The following is an 18,490-nucleotide window of genomic DNA, read 5'->3' as shown; positions in this document are numbered from 1 at the left end:
AGTAGAACAGTTACAGTGAAAACTCAGATTTCGAGTATAAGTTTGGCAGTTTTCAGGATATTACACTTAAGGAGATATTAAGAGAGTGGATGCACTAGGGTTTTGTGCAACACTGTTATTCCAAGACTCTAGGACATTAGAGTTCGTTCCAGGAATAAAAATAAAAATATCTCAGGACTATAAATAGAATTCTGAACCAAATTGGTTCATTTGTGGAATTCCATTTAGACAAAAGTCAAAATTCTCTCTCACGGATCTTCGGGTTTTTATCCCAAATTGTGAGTAACTCTTTCTAGTAGTGTTAGAAAGCTTTAAATGTGTTCATAACATAGATTACATAGCTAAATCATCCGATTTAGGAGTTTACTCCCCAAGGTGTTCTTGGGCGGTAAACTCCCGAAACCAAGCCTAGATTGTCCCCCGTGATGTACTACTGCCTTGGACTTGTATAGGAGTGTATTAGGAACATGAAATCAAGCTAGAATCACCCAAGTTTGGGAGTTCACGGCCCAAGAATATCTTAGGCCGTAAACTCCAAAGAACATGCTCTAAATGGTGCTTTTAAGGCACCCAAGGCTTAGACTTTATTTTACGCATGTACCCTAAAGTGTTTAGAACCTAGAAAACATAAGGAAGCACAAGTGTTGAGGAGTTTACGGCCAAGACAAGTTCTTGGGCCGTAAACACCTATAAAGGGGTCAAATGACACCCTAACTCCTTCCTTAAGCCAAGAGACCAATTTGGGCATGTACCTAAATGAGTTTTGGACTAGCTAACACACTTAGAACACCAAGAGTAAGGGCGTTTACAGCCCAAAAGGTTCTAGGGCCGTGAACTCCATAAAATGGTGCCAAATGGTGCCATAAACTCTTCTAAAGCCAAGTACAAAAGCCTAGTTTAGTTCCTAGTTAATTTAGGGACTTGAAAACACCATAAACACCCTCCCAAGGGAGTTTACGGCCGTAAACTCCAAGGGTATATGGTCACTGGGCCGTAAACTCCTTAAAGGAGTTAATATGGCACCCAAACACTTGTTTAAACCTTAGAACCAATTACCACTTGAGATGTAACAACCTTAAGCCACAATTAATGACTCAATGTAGAGTTTACAGCCAGGAGTTTACTTCCCTGGGCCGTAAACTCCAAAGAATATGGTCATTAGACCTTAAACTCCCATTTGAGGTATTGCACTCCTTTGTTGCAACCCATTAGCCTCCTAGCACTTGACCAAAAGTGTTTTTCCTCGCGTTTAAATGTTTATACTTGTATAACTAGTGTTTTAATCACTAATTATTTATATACATATGTATTCATATGTAATTAGGATCATTGTGTGTGTCTAAAGTCTTCACCTGACACCAAGCACTTGTCCGATCCTTCCTTACGATAACAGTCCGTTCAATTCCAGTCACTTACTGCAGGTGAGTTCATACCCCTTAACTAATGTTTTAAACTATTTTTAAATGTTTTATGGGGGGGATACAAGTGGAATCATGCTACTTATTATATCAATCACATGTGATTAATAAGTAGAATTATGCTAGTTATTACATCAATCACATGTGATTAATTTACAGCATTCAAATGATTTGGCTACTCATTAGCCATTTTACCAAACAGTTTTCATCAAATCATTTTATAAACATTTTATATGTTTTAAACTCCTTACTACACTGTACATTATACTCTGTATTTTACATTTCAAACTTATTTACAATTGTGTTTCAAACAAATGTTTCTTTTTACTAAACTGTTTTATCAAACCCATGCCTTCAAACTGTTTTATAGATTGACATCAAGTCGATCTTTTCTTAAAATAATATTTATGTTCAAATGTTTTACAAAACTTTTTTATGCTTTTATATTATAAATTGCATGCCTCTATATGTATAGTTATATAAGAAATGTTTAAAAGACTTAGGAAGGCTATCCACCCTATTTCCTTTTCGCGCTTGAGATGTGGTCTGGTGGGATATCGGGTATTCGTCCGAAGGTCGTTTAAATATTAGTTATATATCATGTGTACATATATAGTCATAAAAGGGCCTTCCAGTTCATCAGATACCCTTGGGTAGCAAGGGTATACCTCCACGTCCATACGTCTCAATTAGATTACTAGTAAACTACCGTATGGGTAGTTTAGGAAGATACTAGAACTATTACTAGAATGCAATATCATACAATGAGTCAGTTCATTCATGAGTCAATACTTTCTAGATCATTACTGTACATTACTATACTTGCTAGGTAGAGAGCACGTACATGACAGCTATAACATTACATTACATTACTATACTTGCTAGATAGAGAGAACACACATTACAGCTAGCACACATGGAACATTACAGTACACTACTATACTATTACATGATCACACTTACATAAGTACAATTACATGATCACACTTACATGAGTACGCTTACATATACATAGGACAGGCGTCACTAGGTGCTATAGCATGGAGCGAGTTCAGGATCTAACTATACTGATGAATCACAACGCAATTGTGATAGTTATATCAAGTATATATGATCATAGTAATGTGGATGCTCACGGCTTGCATACATGCAGTGGTCGTGGGTAGGTCCCAAAATCCCTTTGATAGGGGAGCATATAGTCTGGGATCTAGACATCACATTATACCTTATCCCTCAAATAAGGCAGTTGGGTACCGATGTAGTCATTTATTTCAAATGCTACAGTACTCATAAGTATTACCTTGGTCTTAAGGTAATTGGTACGGTTGTACTTCGGTACTACACCATAGTACTATTTCATTTTCCCATTACATTCACTTCGTGAATTGTTCACACGACGTACCATAATATAGAAAACTATATTTTTGACTAATAATAGTCGGACTTGGGAAAATACACATTCTTACTAGAGACACACACAGACACTAGATTGCCTTGGTAGAAGGCTACATCGAGATCAGTTAAGTCTTGGTAGAAGACTCCTTTTGTTACTAATAGGAATCATAAGGATTTCTAGGGTTTTTCAAACGTTTACAGTTGTTTTACAAACATCTTCATACTTACAGTTCATATACAAATTCTTACATACAAATTAAGACACTAAATACTTATGATCTCACCAGCTTCAAAGCTGATACTCGCTTTCAAAATTACTTGTATCCTCAGGTTATCATAGACAGGTACCGATGCAAGGAGAAAGGAAGATGGAGCTTGTTCAAGACCCATCTTTCATTTTGATTTATGCTTTAGTGTTTATCAAAATTTGACAGAACACATGTATAATAATTATATTATTAATGCAATGGATGATGTTGTTGCTTGTTTACTACTTTTCATTGTTGTGATACTGTACATGACGTCCTCCGCCCCAGAACGTTTCCGCCGTTCTCGGTTTTGGGGTGTGACAGATTGGTATCGGAACATTGTTTATAGTGAATTGAGGATATCAACCCATAAAAGATATACTAACTATAAATACATAAGGGATTAAAAATACTCTGACCAAGAGTTTATACTATAAATAGTAAAATATTTAAGTAAGTATACGTGCTGCATTCATACTAAAATCAATGTCACTAGGACAGTACAAAAGAATTACGATTGTTGGGCAACACAAGTGGGCTTAGAGACATATGGTCAGAACTGGGAAGATATAGCCTGATCACCTATATTATCCGAGGGTTGACTAGCATGTGCCTAAGTTTAATTGTGCGGTTGCAACAATGCTAAAATCTTACCAACCCTACCACAATGAGAACAATAGAACATAACATTTAAAATTAAAATGCTATAGGAGTATTTGGTGTTACTATAAGTACTTTATACTTGAGAACTAAAACGAGATCTTCATTACTAAGTTGATAGTTGCTAAGTGGATACACTAAGGCTATTTGTAATTAGGATGTTATAGACTTAGAATCTGTGGAAATTCTACTTCACCCCTATTCTGTGGGAATACGGAGTTAAGGTCACTTATTCGAAGGTCTATCCTATTAAGATTACACATAGCTGGTATGCACTTCACAAATAGCGATGTAACTAATGAAGGTTTTCTAAATAATTATCTAGATAGTTCGTCTAATAATTATTCTCTTACCCTAAATTCTCGCATAGAAAACATAGCTGGACTCCATCCCCACGGCAACCAGTACCTTCCAAATGAGGTCATAGCTGGTTTGTTGGGAGAAGAACCAGAGAATGATCATCCTGTCCCTGTGAATGATCACCATGATGAAGACCTTTCGTATGATGCTAACTTCGAACCAGAGCTTGAGAACCTACCCCGAGTAGCTCCGTTTCCAATTCCTAACCCTCGTCCGGATTTTCATGGCCCGACCCCTGAGTGGGTGGAATGCTCGGAAACAAGGAGCCAAGGACAAGATCAGCCCATGCCATTTAATGGCGACCGAAGCTTTGACGACTTGAACAATGGGGGCTTAGCAGATAGAGTCTTGCCAATCTTGGTCCGCAGAGTGGCCCGAAATGAGATTCAAGGCGGGACAGCCCTACATCAGATTACTGAAGTTGTCGCCGATGCGAGAATGCATACCCTCCGCACCATTCGTCTAGAAGATGCTCGCGAGAGATCAGAGAACAACCAGGAAACCCAGCTGCAAGCGCTGGCTGAACTGAGAGTTCACCAGAGAGATGGCCATTGCCGGTAGTAGACGCTTTACTTTATTTTCCTTATAAAAAGGAATCGTGTTTTTCTGTCTATGCCCGAAGTGGCATTTTCTATGAAATTATCTTGTACCGTAAGTACTTTAGTTAGGTCTTTATGCTGTCAAGAACTATCTTCTCTGGATATGATGTAAGACCTTTACAAGGTCATTTTCCCGAATCTTTACATCGTGAATATCAAAGATATTGACAGCCGACTAACTTTTGTGTCATTCTTCATTCAAGTACTCTTATCATACTATCATTAGGGCCTATCTGAAACATGCTTTAGTCAAGTCATTGGACTATAGCGAATTATATCCGGAGACATTTCCAAGTCTCTTTCAGTGGTTGGATCTTGTTATTCACCAACCCACGATACCTCGGCTGAACAACAAACGTTTTGAGACCATTCTACGAACTTACTTCTACCCATTACAAATACTGCATCATAGGGATGTAGGTGAACCTTCGCGAACATACTTCCATTCCGTACTAGGACTGCGTCATAGGGATGTAGGTCAAACATTCGAGAACATAGTCTTACTCTTTTCTTGAACAATCTAAGTACATCAGGGTCAACCAGAATCGCTCACAAATCCTTATCCTTCGTGTTACAGAATCATGTCGTCATCAGGAAACAATCAGTCGAGCAACGAAACCCCCATCCTCCATATCGACACCATTACATTACAAGCTGCAGTAGCAGCTGCTGTCACAACTTTCCTTACACACATCAACTCAGGCAACACAAACAGGACTGAAAAAGGAGTCGAGAGTTTAGATGGTAGTACCAAACCGGGAAACCAACGAACAGTAACAGTCACTGGCTCGCAAAGCCGAAAGACAGAGAACAAGAAACGAAAGCGTCAATCCCAGAACGAACGCAAGAAATCCCAAAGGCTGGCTATGCAACAACAACAAGTGGAAACCCCTACCATCCCAGTACCGAGCAGGCCATACGAGGGAAAACTCCCGAAGTGTGATAAGTGTAGTCTCCATCATCATGGGGCTTGCCATGAGATGCAGTGTTGCAATTGCCTAAAAATAGGGCACCATGCTCGTGGCTGTGGAGCACCGGCACGACCCATCACTCAAGTTCCTTTCATAGGGACTAACCTTACACACGAGAGTAGTTATAACGCCGAACGCTTTAGGAAGCAATTTTCAAAGTGGAGTAACGAGGAAGGCACTCGTGTCCACATAACATTGGCTAAACACCTCAATCCCGTCACCAAAGATAGTACTAGCCAGTCATGCCACCAATGCGGTGAGATAGGGCACATCAAGAAGGATTGCCCTATAGCAAAGAACTCGGGTGCTGATGGAAAGATTCTTAGGATCACAACTGTAGGAGAGCCTACTCCGGAACCCCTCGTTATGTAACTTAGGCGTGTTGTTGTAACAGACTTATAAACTATCCATAACTAGTGCAACTAGAGCCTTACCTTTTTGCGAGATCCTGTCTGTATAAGGATGCTCGTGCTGCGTATACTTGTCTTTTGTAGTATATCTTATTCGCAGCAATGGTCTTGTTGTAAGTCTAAAGTATTGTAACTCTGTTAATGGTTGCACGTTTGTGTTTTGTCTGTAAACGTCTTATGTTCAAATCTAATGTCTTTAAGTTTCAGTATGATTCCGACATTACCATACGACTCGATTCAATTTGATCCTCACAAAAACAGCTTCATACGTACATCTCTTTCTTCTAGATCACTTTTCCAGTGAAGCCGTCATATCAGAACACCAAAGTACTCATGCAAGGAGTACCTCTTAGTTATTTTCTCTCCGAAGAAATCCCTGAAGTACTCATGCCAGGAGTACCTCTTAGTTATTTTCTTTTCGAAGAAATCCCCGAAGCACCACTCGTGCAGTGCGTCAAGTTTAATCCAAGGATTCATGCGATTGATCTATCACTAAGGAAGGTATACATAAGAGTGATATATAATCAAGCTTCTGCAGGTTTAGAATTGATGATTCCACTTTAACATCTTTTTCCCCGATGGGATGTGAGCTTAAAGAAGAATCAGTTATTCTACTACCTTTTCAATCTTAATTATATGCGACTCGTATACCCGAAATTGTGATTGTGAAACCATGTATGAATTCTAATATGAACTTCAGGACAGAGAACTTCTTAAGCCTACGAGTAATCACATCATCATGTGAACAAACTTAGAACCCAGTACGACTCCCGTAAACAGATCAACCTATAGTTTAAACACTTACAGAGATACAAGAACAGTCCGGACAACTTAGCGAACTACACAGAAATAGAATTAGAAGACTAGGTTTCTCACCCTAGAGAACCTCGGTCATATTCTTCTAGAGATCGACGGATCGCATAGTATGTACCTCGGTTATCGAGGACTCCGTCAAGATTTTTCATTAGAAATCGTTATCTCTGCCTCGCGTAGACGAAACGGTTGAGCAAACTCAAGGAAAGAAACTACTTCCAGGAATGGATCTGAGATCCGAATATCACCAGTTCGAGTGTTAGGGAAGGATGTCCGGAAGACTATCTCCTGAACTCGATGCGGACACTTCGAGTCCGTAGTGATACCCTTTGGATAGGACCAATACGCCCATAGTTTTCATGAGCTAAATGAATAGGGTTACGTCTTTCTTACTTGGATCAGTTCGTCATTTCTCCATGTAATGACTTACTTATCAACCCTCGTAGTAAGAAGGAAACCCAGGGAAACATTTCCTACAGAGGAACTTTATCAAATTTCTCTAGGCACGAGTTTTGAAATTGAAGAGTCAAATTTCTATGACACACTGTTAGTAATGTGGGAAATTTTGAGTACTCTTTCAATTTGTCAAAGATGATGAGCATTTGTCGACACCAGAGACGCCGACAGTCATTCGCCAAATTCTAGGTCTTACCGACCTACCGACTTAGTTCATTCAGAACTCCTCGCAAATTACAGAAACCCGTACGACTTTGACCCAGCAAGGGGTGGCCCTTGACTAGGAAGTTAAGCAAGAAGAGGAACCTTTGGAATTCCAAGTGAGTGACCAAGCTCTTTAGGTTAACTCACTCTGGGAATGGCTTAATACGCTTCGTATCGCGTGGAAAGCTAAATCCAATATAGTTAGGACCTCCGAGATTCTCATCAGAATCGGTCCTGTGTCTCGCACAAACTAGCCCTACTCCGCGAACTCAGTAACATACATCCTACTCTTCGCGTCTCGATCGTGGAACCATACCTTTCCGTTAGGACTCTTGTAAGTCCCCTCGTCGAGATCCTCGCCTTCGTATTAGAACCGTAGTGACCCTCGACCGAGAGGTCAAGCGGACGAAACAACACCGTCGCCATTTAGTGAAGGTTCGTTGGAATGCCAACCGAGAACCCGATTTCACTAGGTGCGCTAGAACCAATCAATTAGGAAGTTCCCTCCTCACGACTCGATCATTCGTGCATACTTCCTTGCCTAAATTCTAATTTCGAGACGAAATTCCCTTCAACAGGGGGATGATGTGACAACCCGAAATTTCCATTTTGAACAAACCGTTTGAAGCCAATAGAAGTAGAACATTTACAGTGAAAACTCAGATTTCGAGTATAAGTTTGGCAGTTTTCAGGATATTACACTTAAGGAGATATTAGGAGAGTGGATGCACTAGGGTTTTGTGCAACACTGTTATTCCAAGACTCTAGGACATTAGAGTTCGTTCCAGGAATAAAAATATTTTCTGCCAAAAATATCTCAGGACTATAAATAGAATTCTGAACCAAATTGGTTCATTTGTGGAATTCCATTTAGAGAAAAGTCAAAAATCTCTCTCACGGATCTTCGGGTTTTTATCCCAAATTGTGAGTAACTCTTTCTAGTAGTGTTAGAAAGCTTTAAATGTGTTCATAACATAGATTACATAGCTAAATCATCCGATTTAGGAGTTTACTCCCCAAGGTGTTCTTGGGCGGTAAACTCCCGAAACCAAGCCTAGATTGTCCCCCGTGATGTACTACTGCCTTGGACTTGTATAGGAGTGTATTAGGAACATGAAATCAAGCTAGAATCACCCAAGTTTGGGAGTTCACGGCCCAAGAATATCTTAGGCCGTAAACTCCAAAGAACATGCTCTAAATGGTGCTTTTAAGGCACCCAAGGCTTAGACTTTATTTTATGCATGTACCCTAAAGTGTTTAGAACCTAGAAAACATAAGGAAGCACAAGTGTTGAGGAGTTTACGGCCAAGACAAGTTCTTGGGCCGTAAACACCTATAAAGGGGTCAAATGACACCCTAACTCCTTCCTTAAGCCAAGAGACCAATTTGGGCATGTACCTAAATGAGTTTTGGACTAGCTAACACACTTAGAACACCAAGAGTAAGGGAGTTTATGGCCTAAAAGGTTCTAGGGCCGTGAACTCCATAAAATGGTGCCAAATGGTGCCATAAACTCTTCTAAAGCCAAGTACAAAAGCCTAGTTTAGTTCCTAGTTAATTTAGGGACTTGAAAACACCATAAACACCCTCCCAAGGGAGTTTACGGCTGTAAACTCCAAGGGTATATGGTCCCTGGGCCGTAAACTCCTTAAAGGAGTTAATATGGCACCCAAACACTTTTTTAAACCTTAGAACCAATTACCATTTGAGTTGTAACAACCTTAAGCCTCAATTAATGACTCAATGTAGAGTTTACAGTCAGGAGTTTACTCCCCTGGGCCGTAAACTCCAAAGAATATGGTCATTAGACCTTAAACTCCCATTTGAGGTATTGCACTCCTTTGTTGCAACCCATTAGCCTCCTAGCACTTGACCAAAAGTGTTTTTCCTTGCGTTTAAATGTTTATACTTGTATAACTAGTGTTTTAATCACTAATTATTTATATACATATGTATTCATATGTAATTAGGATCATTGTGTGTGTCTAAAGTCTTCACCTGACACCAAGCACTTGTCCGATCCTTCCTTACGATAACAGTCCGTTCAATTCCAGTCACTTACTGCATGTGAGTTCATACCCCTTAACTAATGTTTTAAACTATTTTTAAATGTTTTATGGGGGGGATACAAGTGGAATCATGCTACTTATTATATCAATCACATGTGATTAATAAGTAGAATTATGCTAGTTATTACATCAATCACATGTGATTAATTTACAGCATTCAAATGATTTGGCTACTCATTAGCCATTTTACCAAACAGTTTTCATCAAATCATTTTATAAACATTTTATATGTTTTAAACTCCTTACTACACTGTACATTATACTCTGTATTTTACATTTCAAACTTATTTACAATTGTGTTTCAAACAAATGTTTCTTTTTACTAAACTGTTTTATCAAACCCATGCCTTCAAACTGTTTTATAGATTGACATCAAGTCGATCTTTTCTTAAAATAATATTTATGTTCAAATGTTTTACAAAACTTTTTTATGCTTTTATATTATAAATTGCATGCCTCTATATGTATAGTTATATAAGAAATGTTTAAAAGACTTAGGAAGGCTATCCACCCTATTTCCTTTTCGCGCTTGAGATGTGGTCTGGTGGGATATCGGGTATTCGTCCGAAGGTCGTTTAAATATTAGTTATATATCATGTGTACATATATAGTCATAAAAGGGCCTTCGAGTTCATCAGATACCCTTGGGTAGCAAGGGTATACCTCCACGTCCATACGTCTCAGTTAGATTACTAGTAAACTACCGTATGGGTAGTTTAGGAAGATACTAGAACTATTACTGGAACGCAATATCATAAAATGAGTCAGTTCATTCATGAGTCAATACTTTCTAGATCATTACTGTACATTACTATACTTGCTAGGTAGAGAGCACGTACATGACAGCTATAACATTACATTACATTACTATACTTGCTAGATAGAGAGAACACACATTACAGCTAGCACACGTGGAACATTACAGTACACTACTATACTATTACATGATCACACTTACATAAGTACAATTACATGATCACACTTACATGAGTACGCTTACATATACATAGGACAGACGTCACTAGGTGCTATAGCATGGAGCGAGTTCAGGATCTAACTATACTGATGAATCGCAACGCAATTGTGATAGTTATATCAAGTATATATGATCATAGTAATGTGGATGCTCACGGCTTGCATACATGCAGTGGTCGTGGGTAGGTCCCAAAATCCCTTTGATAGGGGAGCATATAGTCTGGGATCTAGACATCACATTATACCTTATCCCTCAAATAAGGCAGTTGGGTACCAATGTAGTCATTTATTTCAAATGCTACAGTACTCATAAGTATTACCTTGGTCTTAAGGTAATTGGTACGGTTGTAGTTCGGTACTACACCATAGTACTATTTCATTTTCCCATTACATTCACTTCGTGAATATTTCACACGACGTACCATAATGTAGAAAACTATATTTTTGACTAATAATAGTCGAACTTGGGAAAATACACATTCTTACTAGAGACACACACAGACACTAGATTGCCTTGGTAGAAGGCTACATCGAGATCAGTTAAGTCTTGGTAGAAGACTCCTTTTGTTACTAATAGGAATCATAGGGATTTCTAGGGTTTTTCAAACGTTTACAGTTGTTTTACAAACATCTTCATACTTACAGTTCATATACAAATTCTTACATACAAATACTTACATACAAATTAAGACACTAAATACTTATGATCTCACCAGATTCAAAGCTGATACTCGCTTTCAAAATTACTTGTATCCTCAGGTTATCATAGACAGGTACCGATGCAAGGAGAAAGGAAGATGGAGCTTGTTCAAGACCTATCTTTCATTTTGATTTATGCTTTAGTGTTTATCAAAATTTGACAGAACACATGTATAATAATTATATTATTAATGCAATGGATGATGTTGTTGCTTGTTTACTACTTTTCATTGTTGTGATACTGTACATGACGTCCTCCGCCCCAGAACGTTTCCGCCGTTCTTGGTTTTGGGGTGTGACATTAACCTTCTTAATGTGTCAATATTAACATGTTCAAATCTTGCATGTCACACATTATAAATTTAAGCAAGTAAGCGAAAGAGTTATCCAATTCATTAATATTAGGCTCATTAGCCAATATATGGAATTTAACATTCCATCATCCTCATAGACCTTGCCTAAAACATACTTTTTTAGGTTAGTACAAACTTATTGGACTCAAACATCAAACAAAATCCATGTTTGTTCAAAAATATCCAAACACTAAGTTCTTCTATGGAACATATAACACATCATTAAGTGTTAGCTCTTTTCTATGTTATACCATTTCTCGAATGTTTTAAACACCAAATTTAAGTGTTTAGCATGACAAATTCAAGAATAAATTTTTTCCTCAACTTGTACAAGCTTATAATTCTTGATTCACTCCCTCTTTGAGCACACATGGCGTGTAGCACCCATATTAATCCATTACTCAATGAAGTTAGCATCCATAGAGTTTACTTCGGAAATCGTTCCACTTTGGATGGTGACATTTCTGAAATCATTTATACTCTAAATATAAATGTTTAGAATTTAATTTCCAGAAAATATGTTTGCCTCTTGCTTGGACAAAACTCAACATAATTAAAAATATATATTTGAACAATTATGAAACTTGCTTTTTGATGCAGAAATTCTAAAATTTGATTTCTCATGTAGAAAACAGATGCAAAAATTATAATATTAGAAAATATGATGTTTTCTTTCAACAAAACTATTTAAAATATGATGTTTTTAATTAAAACCAAGTCGTTTTCTAATTTCCAAAGCTGTTTTACATAAAATTGAAGTCGTTTTTGACTAAACAAAGCCTTTTTGTTTTTCACAAAACAATGTAATCTGTTCAAGACCGCTTTAGCCCCACTTAAACCTGTCAAAACGGAAATCTAATTTCATAATCAAGTAGCCCTTTCTCTTAGATTTCCAAGGACTACTTGCACAAGTGCACACAATTTTTCTACAATTTATTATGAATTTTACAAAACTATGTATCATAGATGTTAAAATCTAACAAGTCACTGAAAATCGTATTTTTCACCCTAGTTAGAGTTGTTTACAGCTTTTGGCCAAAATTAATAAATAAAGTAGATTCATTTATCAAACTTTTAGAATTGGTTTGAACCAAAAATGAGCATCCATGATTAAGTTATGATGTTTCAAATATTAGGACAAATTAGAGCATTTCACAGCAACACATAAATTGTGTTTTTGAGTTAAGCTAGCTTCTTAACCCACTAGGTACTTAATAGAATCGGTATCGAAGCTGGAAAATTCGATACTTAAAAACAAATACATTTCTTAATGACTTAATGACCAAAGATGCTTTAAAAACAGAAAAAAATTCCATTTTTTTCATATGAAAATCGTACAATATCAAAATAATGAAAGTAAATTGTTTCCGATTTCTAGTCGTTTCGTACAAACGAATTTGTTTTAAGATTGTAGGAATAATATTTCGGTAATGTACGCAAACAAACAAGAAAACAGAAAAAAAAAAAAAAAAAAACTGAGGCATGTGTTTAACACATTGTCCTTAAAACAAATTCATCCGCTACCGGGTATTTGTTTCCCATGATACAACAGTTTGAAGTGGTTCTTCTAGACCACCCGAACCATCAATAGGCAAGGATCATAACCTCAATATAGCTAGAAAAAGAAGAAGATGAAGTGAGGAAGAAAAGAGATTTCTTTCATTCTTTTTGGTGTACTAAAATGGTTATAGAGTAGTGGTATTTATACGACACATTCTATAACCTCCCATTTAAACACCTCTATTAATCACAAAAATTAATGTGTGTTAATATGTAATTAAATTGTAATATTAATTACAATTTCAGTAGAAATATTTGCAAGAAAGGTCCCTAAACTTTTCTTTTCTTTCTCCCACCGATTAAACTCTTTTATTATGTCTTCCAACACCCTTATTTTAAGGATTAACTTATCATTCATATTAAATCTATTTTGAACGTGTTAAAAAATGAGGAAAACCCATTTTTATAAATTTGTTAACACAAATTTTACAACAGAAACTACTATGAATTTTCAACTTATCTATTAAATAGTACAATTCAAAAGATTTGTAACTAATAATACTTAGCTAGTGAATTAAATATAATGCTAAATTTAGTGATGGATAGTCTTAATGTCATTTAATCCTTAGAAACCTATAAAACAATTAAGTTTTGGATTAATGTGATTTTTTATCATTTCTATAAAAAAAAATTTGTATTTTGTGATTTATTTTGTTAAAAGTTTATTCATTATAAATGTATACAAAAATGTATTTTGATATATATAAAAAAGAAATTATTTTTATATAGTGAATTAAATATGTTAAATTCATATCTTGAACCTTATTCATTAGAAACTACTATGACTTTTCAACTTATCTATTAAATAGTATGATCCAAAAGGTTTTTATAGATAATACTTAAATGTTATATTAAGTGTAATGTTAAATTTATTGTTGGTTAGTCTTATTGTCATTTAACTTATTTATACTTCAATATATAATAATTTAGATAATTCAACTATTATGATTCAAAGTTAATTAAACAATTATATTTTTACCATTAGAATTTGATATTTTTATTCATTAACTTCCACAAATTTATGGAAAGCATTTTAGTTAATTATTTGATACTCTTATTTATTTATGTTTGATAATAAACATGCTAATATATTATAATCTTTAATAAAACCAAGCAAAAAAAAATACATAGATTTTATAAACATCATCATTTATATAAAGTTATTATTGTTTTAAGTAATTCATAAATTAAAAAATATATAACTTATTTGTAGCAACTTTTAGCTTTTTTCAAAGACATAATGTTAACCATTATTTATCATAAACTTATTATATATATATATATATATATATATATATATATATATATATATATATATATATATATATATATATATATATATATATATAAAGGTTTTATGATATTATATAATATATTAATTGTAAGGCCCTTTAGGAACAATACTTTTGTTCCTATTGGTCCTCAATTTTTTTTCTTTCATTCAAGCTTCTAGATCCGCCGCTTACACTTCATTGGTTTTTAAACCCGTCTAATACTATATCTTTCCAAAACTCGACTTTGATGCAAATTTGACACTATGGTTTTATAATGTTTTGAATTAAATTATTACTTTGATCTTCATGAATAAAAACATTGGATGAATTACTTATTTTTTTTTAAAAGAAGAAATTTGGGTTGAAAATTATGATGTTACATAACTGCACAAATAAATGCATTTAACAGTGCAATCATATGAAAACCATGCCAATTATTTGTTAGTGCGGTTTTCCTATAACCATACTAACAAATGCATTTGTTAGTGTGATTTTCCTATAACCGCACCGATAAATGCATTATTTCGTTCAAAAATTTCATTTCGCATGAGATCCCCGCCCCCAACCCAACCCATTTTTTCCATTAGACCCATTCCTCCTTTTCAAATTGACACCGTCACCTTCCATATTAACTCCTTCATTATCCTCCCAAATCAACTCGTTCCTGAATATGCTCTTTGATTCCAAAGTTCAAAAACATAAAGCAATATAGGTGTCGCTCGATTCCAAAAGTAGTCATCTTCTTCTCATTCCCAATATTCCAATAGGCAGAAACCCTAGCCAAAAACTACGACGACCCTTCCCTCCTGTGACACTTAACTATTGTAAGTTTCTTGGTTTGTGAGTTTTTTTCTGGTTAATATGATGTTTAGATTTCTATAAGTAGCACTATTATTTAGGTCTATATATCGTTATGGTCGATAAGTTGCTTTAACTTCCCAAACATGTTTTTTTATTGCTCGTATTCTAGGTATATCTCTTTTACTTCGTTATCCAACGATAAAAAGAATCAAAATTTGATATTCAAAAGGTATTCTTCTATTTCTTTTTGAGTTTCTTATTAACTAACTGGATTAGAATTTCTATATTATATTTATATTGGGATTTTATGGTTTAAGTAAAACCAATGGTTGGTAAACTCAACTAGCTGTAGAAGAAATGCTGTCTCCAGCTTTCCAAGAGGGACACATAAGTCGTCCCAGATGTGAGGTGAAGAATAGTTGCTTTATTATTTTGTGCGGTTGGTGTGGTTTCATATTTTATGGTGCAAATATTTATTGGTGCGGTTCCTTGTTTGTTGGTGAGGTAATGTATTCTTTCTGTAATGTTTGTCGGTGCGGTTTTGGTTGTCCTTTGGTGCGGTTTTATAACCACACTATTAAATTATGACATTTTTTGATGTGATATTTATTGATGTTGTTCGATACTCACACCAATTAATCATTTTAACCGTATCAACAAATGTCTCATGTACGAATGTTAGCGGGATTATGGGTTTACCGACAAGCATTGATGACCAATGTTTTTGATGTAGGATTGAGGGCAGGGAGTGGTTGTAGTAAAGAAATGATGAAGCAAATCTACGGCCGAAGGATTTGGAGATTTAGGTTTTTAGATATAACGGGAAACTAAAATCATAACAAAAACACACTATAAAAATGTTTGAATAAAAAAAGTTGGTAATAAAAAATGTAATATTAACCAAATCATAAGGACGTATTGAAAATTGAAAAGTGATATTTCCAATTGATAAATTGATTCATCCACTTGAAATGTATGTTTTACCAATTTGTACGATAACTGTAATGGTATTGTACCTCATGTGGATGGATCAAATTATTAAGTGGAAATATCACTTCCCATTGAAAATACTCTCACTATAGTAATGTATGTTTTACCAACTTGTAGTTGTAATGATGTTGTACCTAATATGAATGGATCAAATTATTAAGTGGAAATATCAATTTGTATAGAAAATACTCTCACAATAGTGATAACTACACAATAATTGTTTTTTTAAATAAAGTACTTTGGCCGTTTATAGACATTTGAATATATTATCTTTTCACTTGTTCCTTGAGTTAATCACTTAATTATACACCATTTACTCAACTATAAAAAAAAACACCCTCATCGAACAACCACCTTCATCACATCAATGGAAGCATCTTCCTTAATTTATGCAGTTGTGGGGCTAGCCACGGTGGTACTCCTTCACCTTGCTCGCCAACTCCGCCGTCCCACCAAACCCAACCTCCCTCCCGGCCCCAAACCCTGGCCCATCATCGGAAACCTCAACCTCATGGGATCACTTCCTCACCGTTCCATCCATGAACTCACTCATAAATACGGCGACATCATGCACCTCAAATTCGGTTCCTTTCACGTTGTCGTGGCCTCCTCCGCTGAGATGGCTAAAGTCTTCCTGAAAACGATGGACTCTAACTTCATCTGCCGCCCCAAAATGGCCGCCGGGAAATACACCACCTATAATTACTCCGACATCGTCTGGTCACCGTACGGTTCCTACTGGCAGCAAGCCCGTAAACTGTGTATCGTGGAGCTGTTCAGTGCAAAAAGGTTGGATTCGTTCGAGTACATTCGAGTAGAGGAGATGAAGTCGCTTTTGAAGGTGGTACACAAGTCGTCAGGCGAGTCGATTGTGTTGAAAGATTTGTTGTGGACTGTGAGTTTCAATATAATCAGTCGGATGGCGTTGGGGAAGCGGTATTTGGAAGAATCGGTGGCCGGAAACTTGACCATGAGCAGCAAACAAGTTAAAACGATGTTCGAAGAAATGTTCTTGTTGAACGGAGTGCTTAATATCGGGGATTGGATACCATGGATGGCTTTCATGGACCTTCAAGGATACGTGAAAAGGATGAAAACAGTTAGCAAGAACTTCGACGGGTTTCTCGAACACGTTTTAAACGAGCATGATGCACGCAGGAAGGCTGAGCCGCCGGAGGCTTTTGTTCCGGCAGACATGGTTGATTTGCTGTTGCAGATTGCAGATGATCCAGCTCTCGAAGTTAAGCTTGAGCGGCATGGCATCAAAGCGTTTACACTGGTAACCTACATAACTGATACAAACTTCAAAGAAAACCCATTGAAATGCGCATTTGTGTTAATAATAATCTTAAATATTTACAGGATATGCTTGCAGGTGGAACCGAAAGTTCAACGATAATAATAGAATGGGCGATGGCAGAACTTCTAAAAAACCCGGAAATACTTGAAAAGGCGAGAGAAGAGCTGGATCGGGTTATAGGTCGAGAAAGATGGGTCGAAGAGAAGGACATGGCAGACCTTCATTACATCAAGGCAATCGTGAAGGAGACGATGAGGTTGCATCCGGTTGTCCCGCTATTAGTTCCACGAAGAACACGAGAAGATTGTAAAGTAGCTGGTTATGACATTCCAAAAGATACTATAGTTTTCGTTAGCGTTTGGACAATCGGACGAGATCAAGAGTTGTGGGATAAACCTTTGGATTTTTTTCCTGATAGATTCATTGGGAATGAAATCGATGTGAAAGGTTATAACTTCGAGCTACTACCTTTTGGTGCAGGTCGAAGGATGTGTCCTGGTTATAGTTTAGGACTGAAGATTATCGAAACAAACTTGGCTAACTTGCTCCATGGATTTGATTGGAAACTGCCGGGTAAAATGAGGAAGGAGGAGTTGCAGATGAAAGAAGTATTTGGGCTCTCGACACCTAAAGAGATCCCACTTACTACCGTCGCTCACCCAAGGCTCGGATTCAAAATGTATTAATCTTTGTGATCAACTTTTAAGTGTGTATTATGCCTTGTAGCTATATAGTGTACACCTATAATTACATGCACTTACAAAACGTATCCTTTTTTTTTTTTTTGCCATACAAAGGATATGGTTTGTCATGTCACATTTTTTTATTTTATTTAAACAATATAATTTTGCTAAAAACTAAAAATTTCGTTAACATTAAATTAAAACATAAGAAAATAATAATAATAATAATAATAATAATAATAATAATAATAA

The 18,490-nt window shown here is 36.2% G+C and overlaps 1 protein-coding gene across 1 annotated transcript; it reads left to right on the top strand.

Annotated features, from left to right (window-relative positions):
* Positions 1–16,591: 16,591 nt before the first annotated feature.
* On the top strand, positions 16,592–18,284 carry LOC145102862 (trimethyltridecatetraene synthase-like). Its single transcript, XM_079040351.1, has 2 exons — positions 16,592–17,534; positions 17,618–18,284. Exons 1-2 carry the CDS (start codon positions 16,623–16,625, stop codon positions 18,239–18,241), a joined length of 1,536 nt encoding a protein of 511 aa, XP_078896477.1. The 5' UTR covers positions 16,592–16,622; the 3' UTR covers positions 18,242–18,284.
* Positions 18,285–18,490: the final 206 nt, after the last annotated feature.

This window comes from Lactuca serriola, chromosome 4 (assembly GCF_051521515.1).
Source record: "Lactuca serriola cultivar US96UC23 chromosome 4, Lser_US96UC23_V15, whole genome shotgun sequence".
Classification (NCBI taxonomy): Eukaryota; Viridiplantae; Streptophyta; class Magnoliopsida; order Asterales; family Asteraceae; genus Lactuca; species Lactuca serriola.
The sequence above is the reverse complement of the archived record's forward strand: the minus strand, read 5'-3'. Positions and strand labels throughout refer to the sequence as shown.

Coding starts and splice junctions, on each gene's coding strand:
- LOC145102862 (XM_079040351.1), top strand. CDS start 16,623: ATGGAAGCATCTTCCTTAATTTATGCAGTTGTGGGGCTAGCCACGGTG. Junction 17,535..17,617: donor GCATCAAAGCGTTTACACTG/GTAACCTACATA, acceptor AAATATTTACAG/GATATGCTTGCAGGTGGAAC.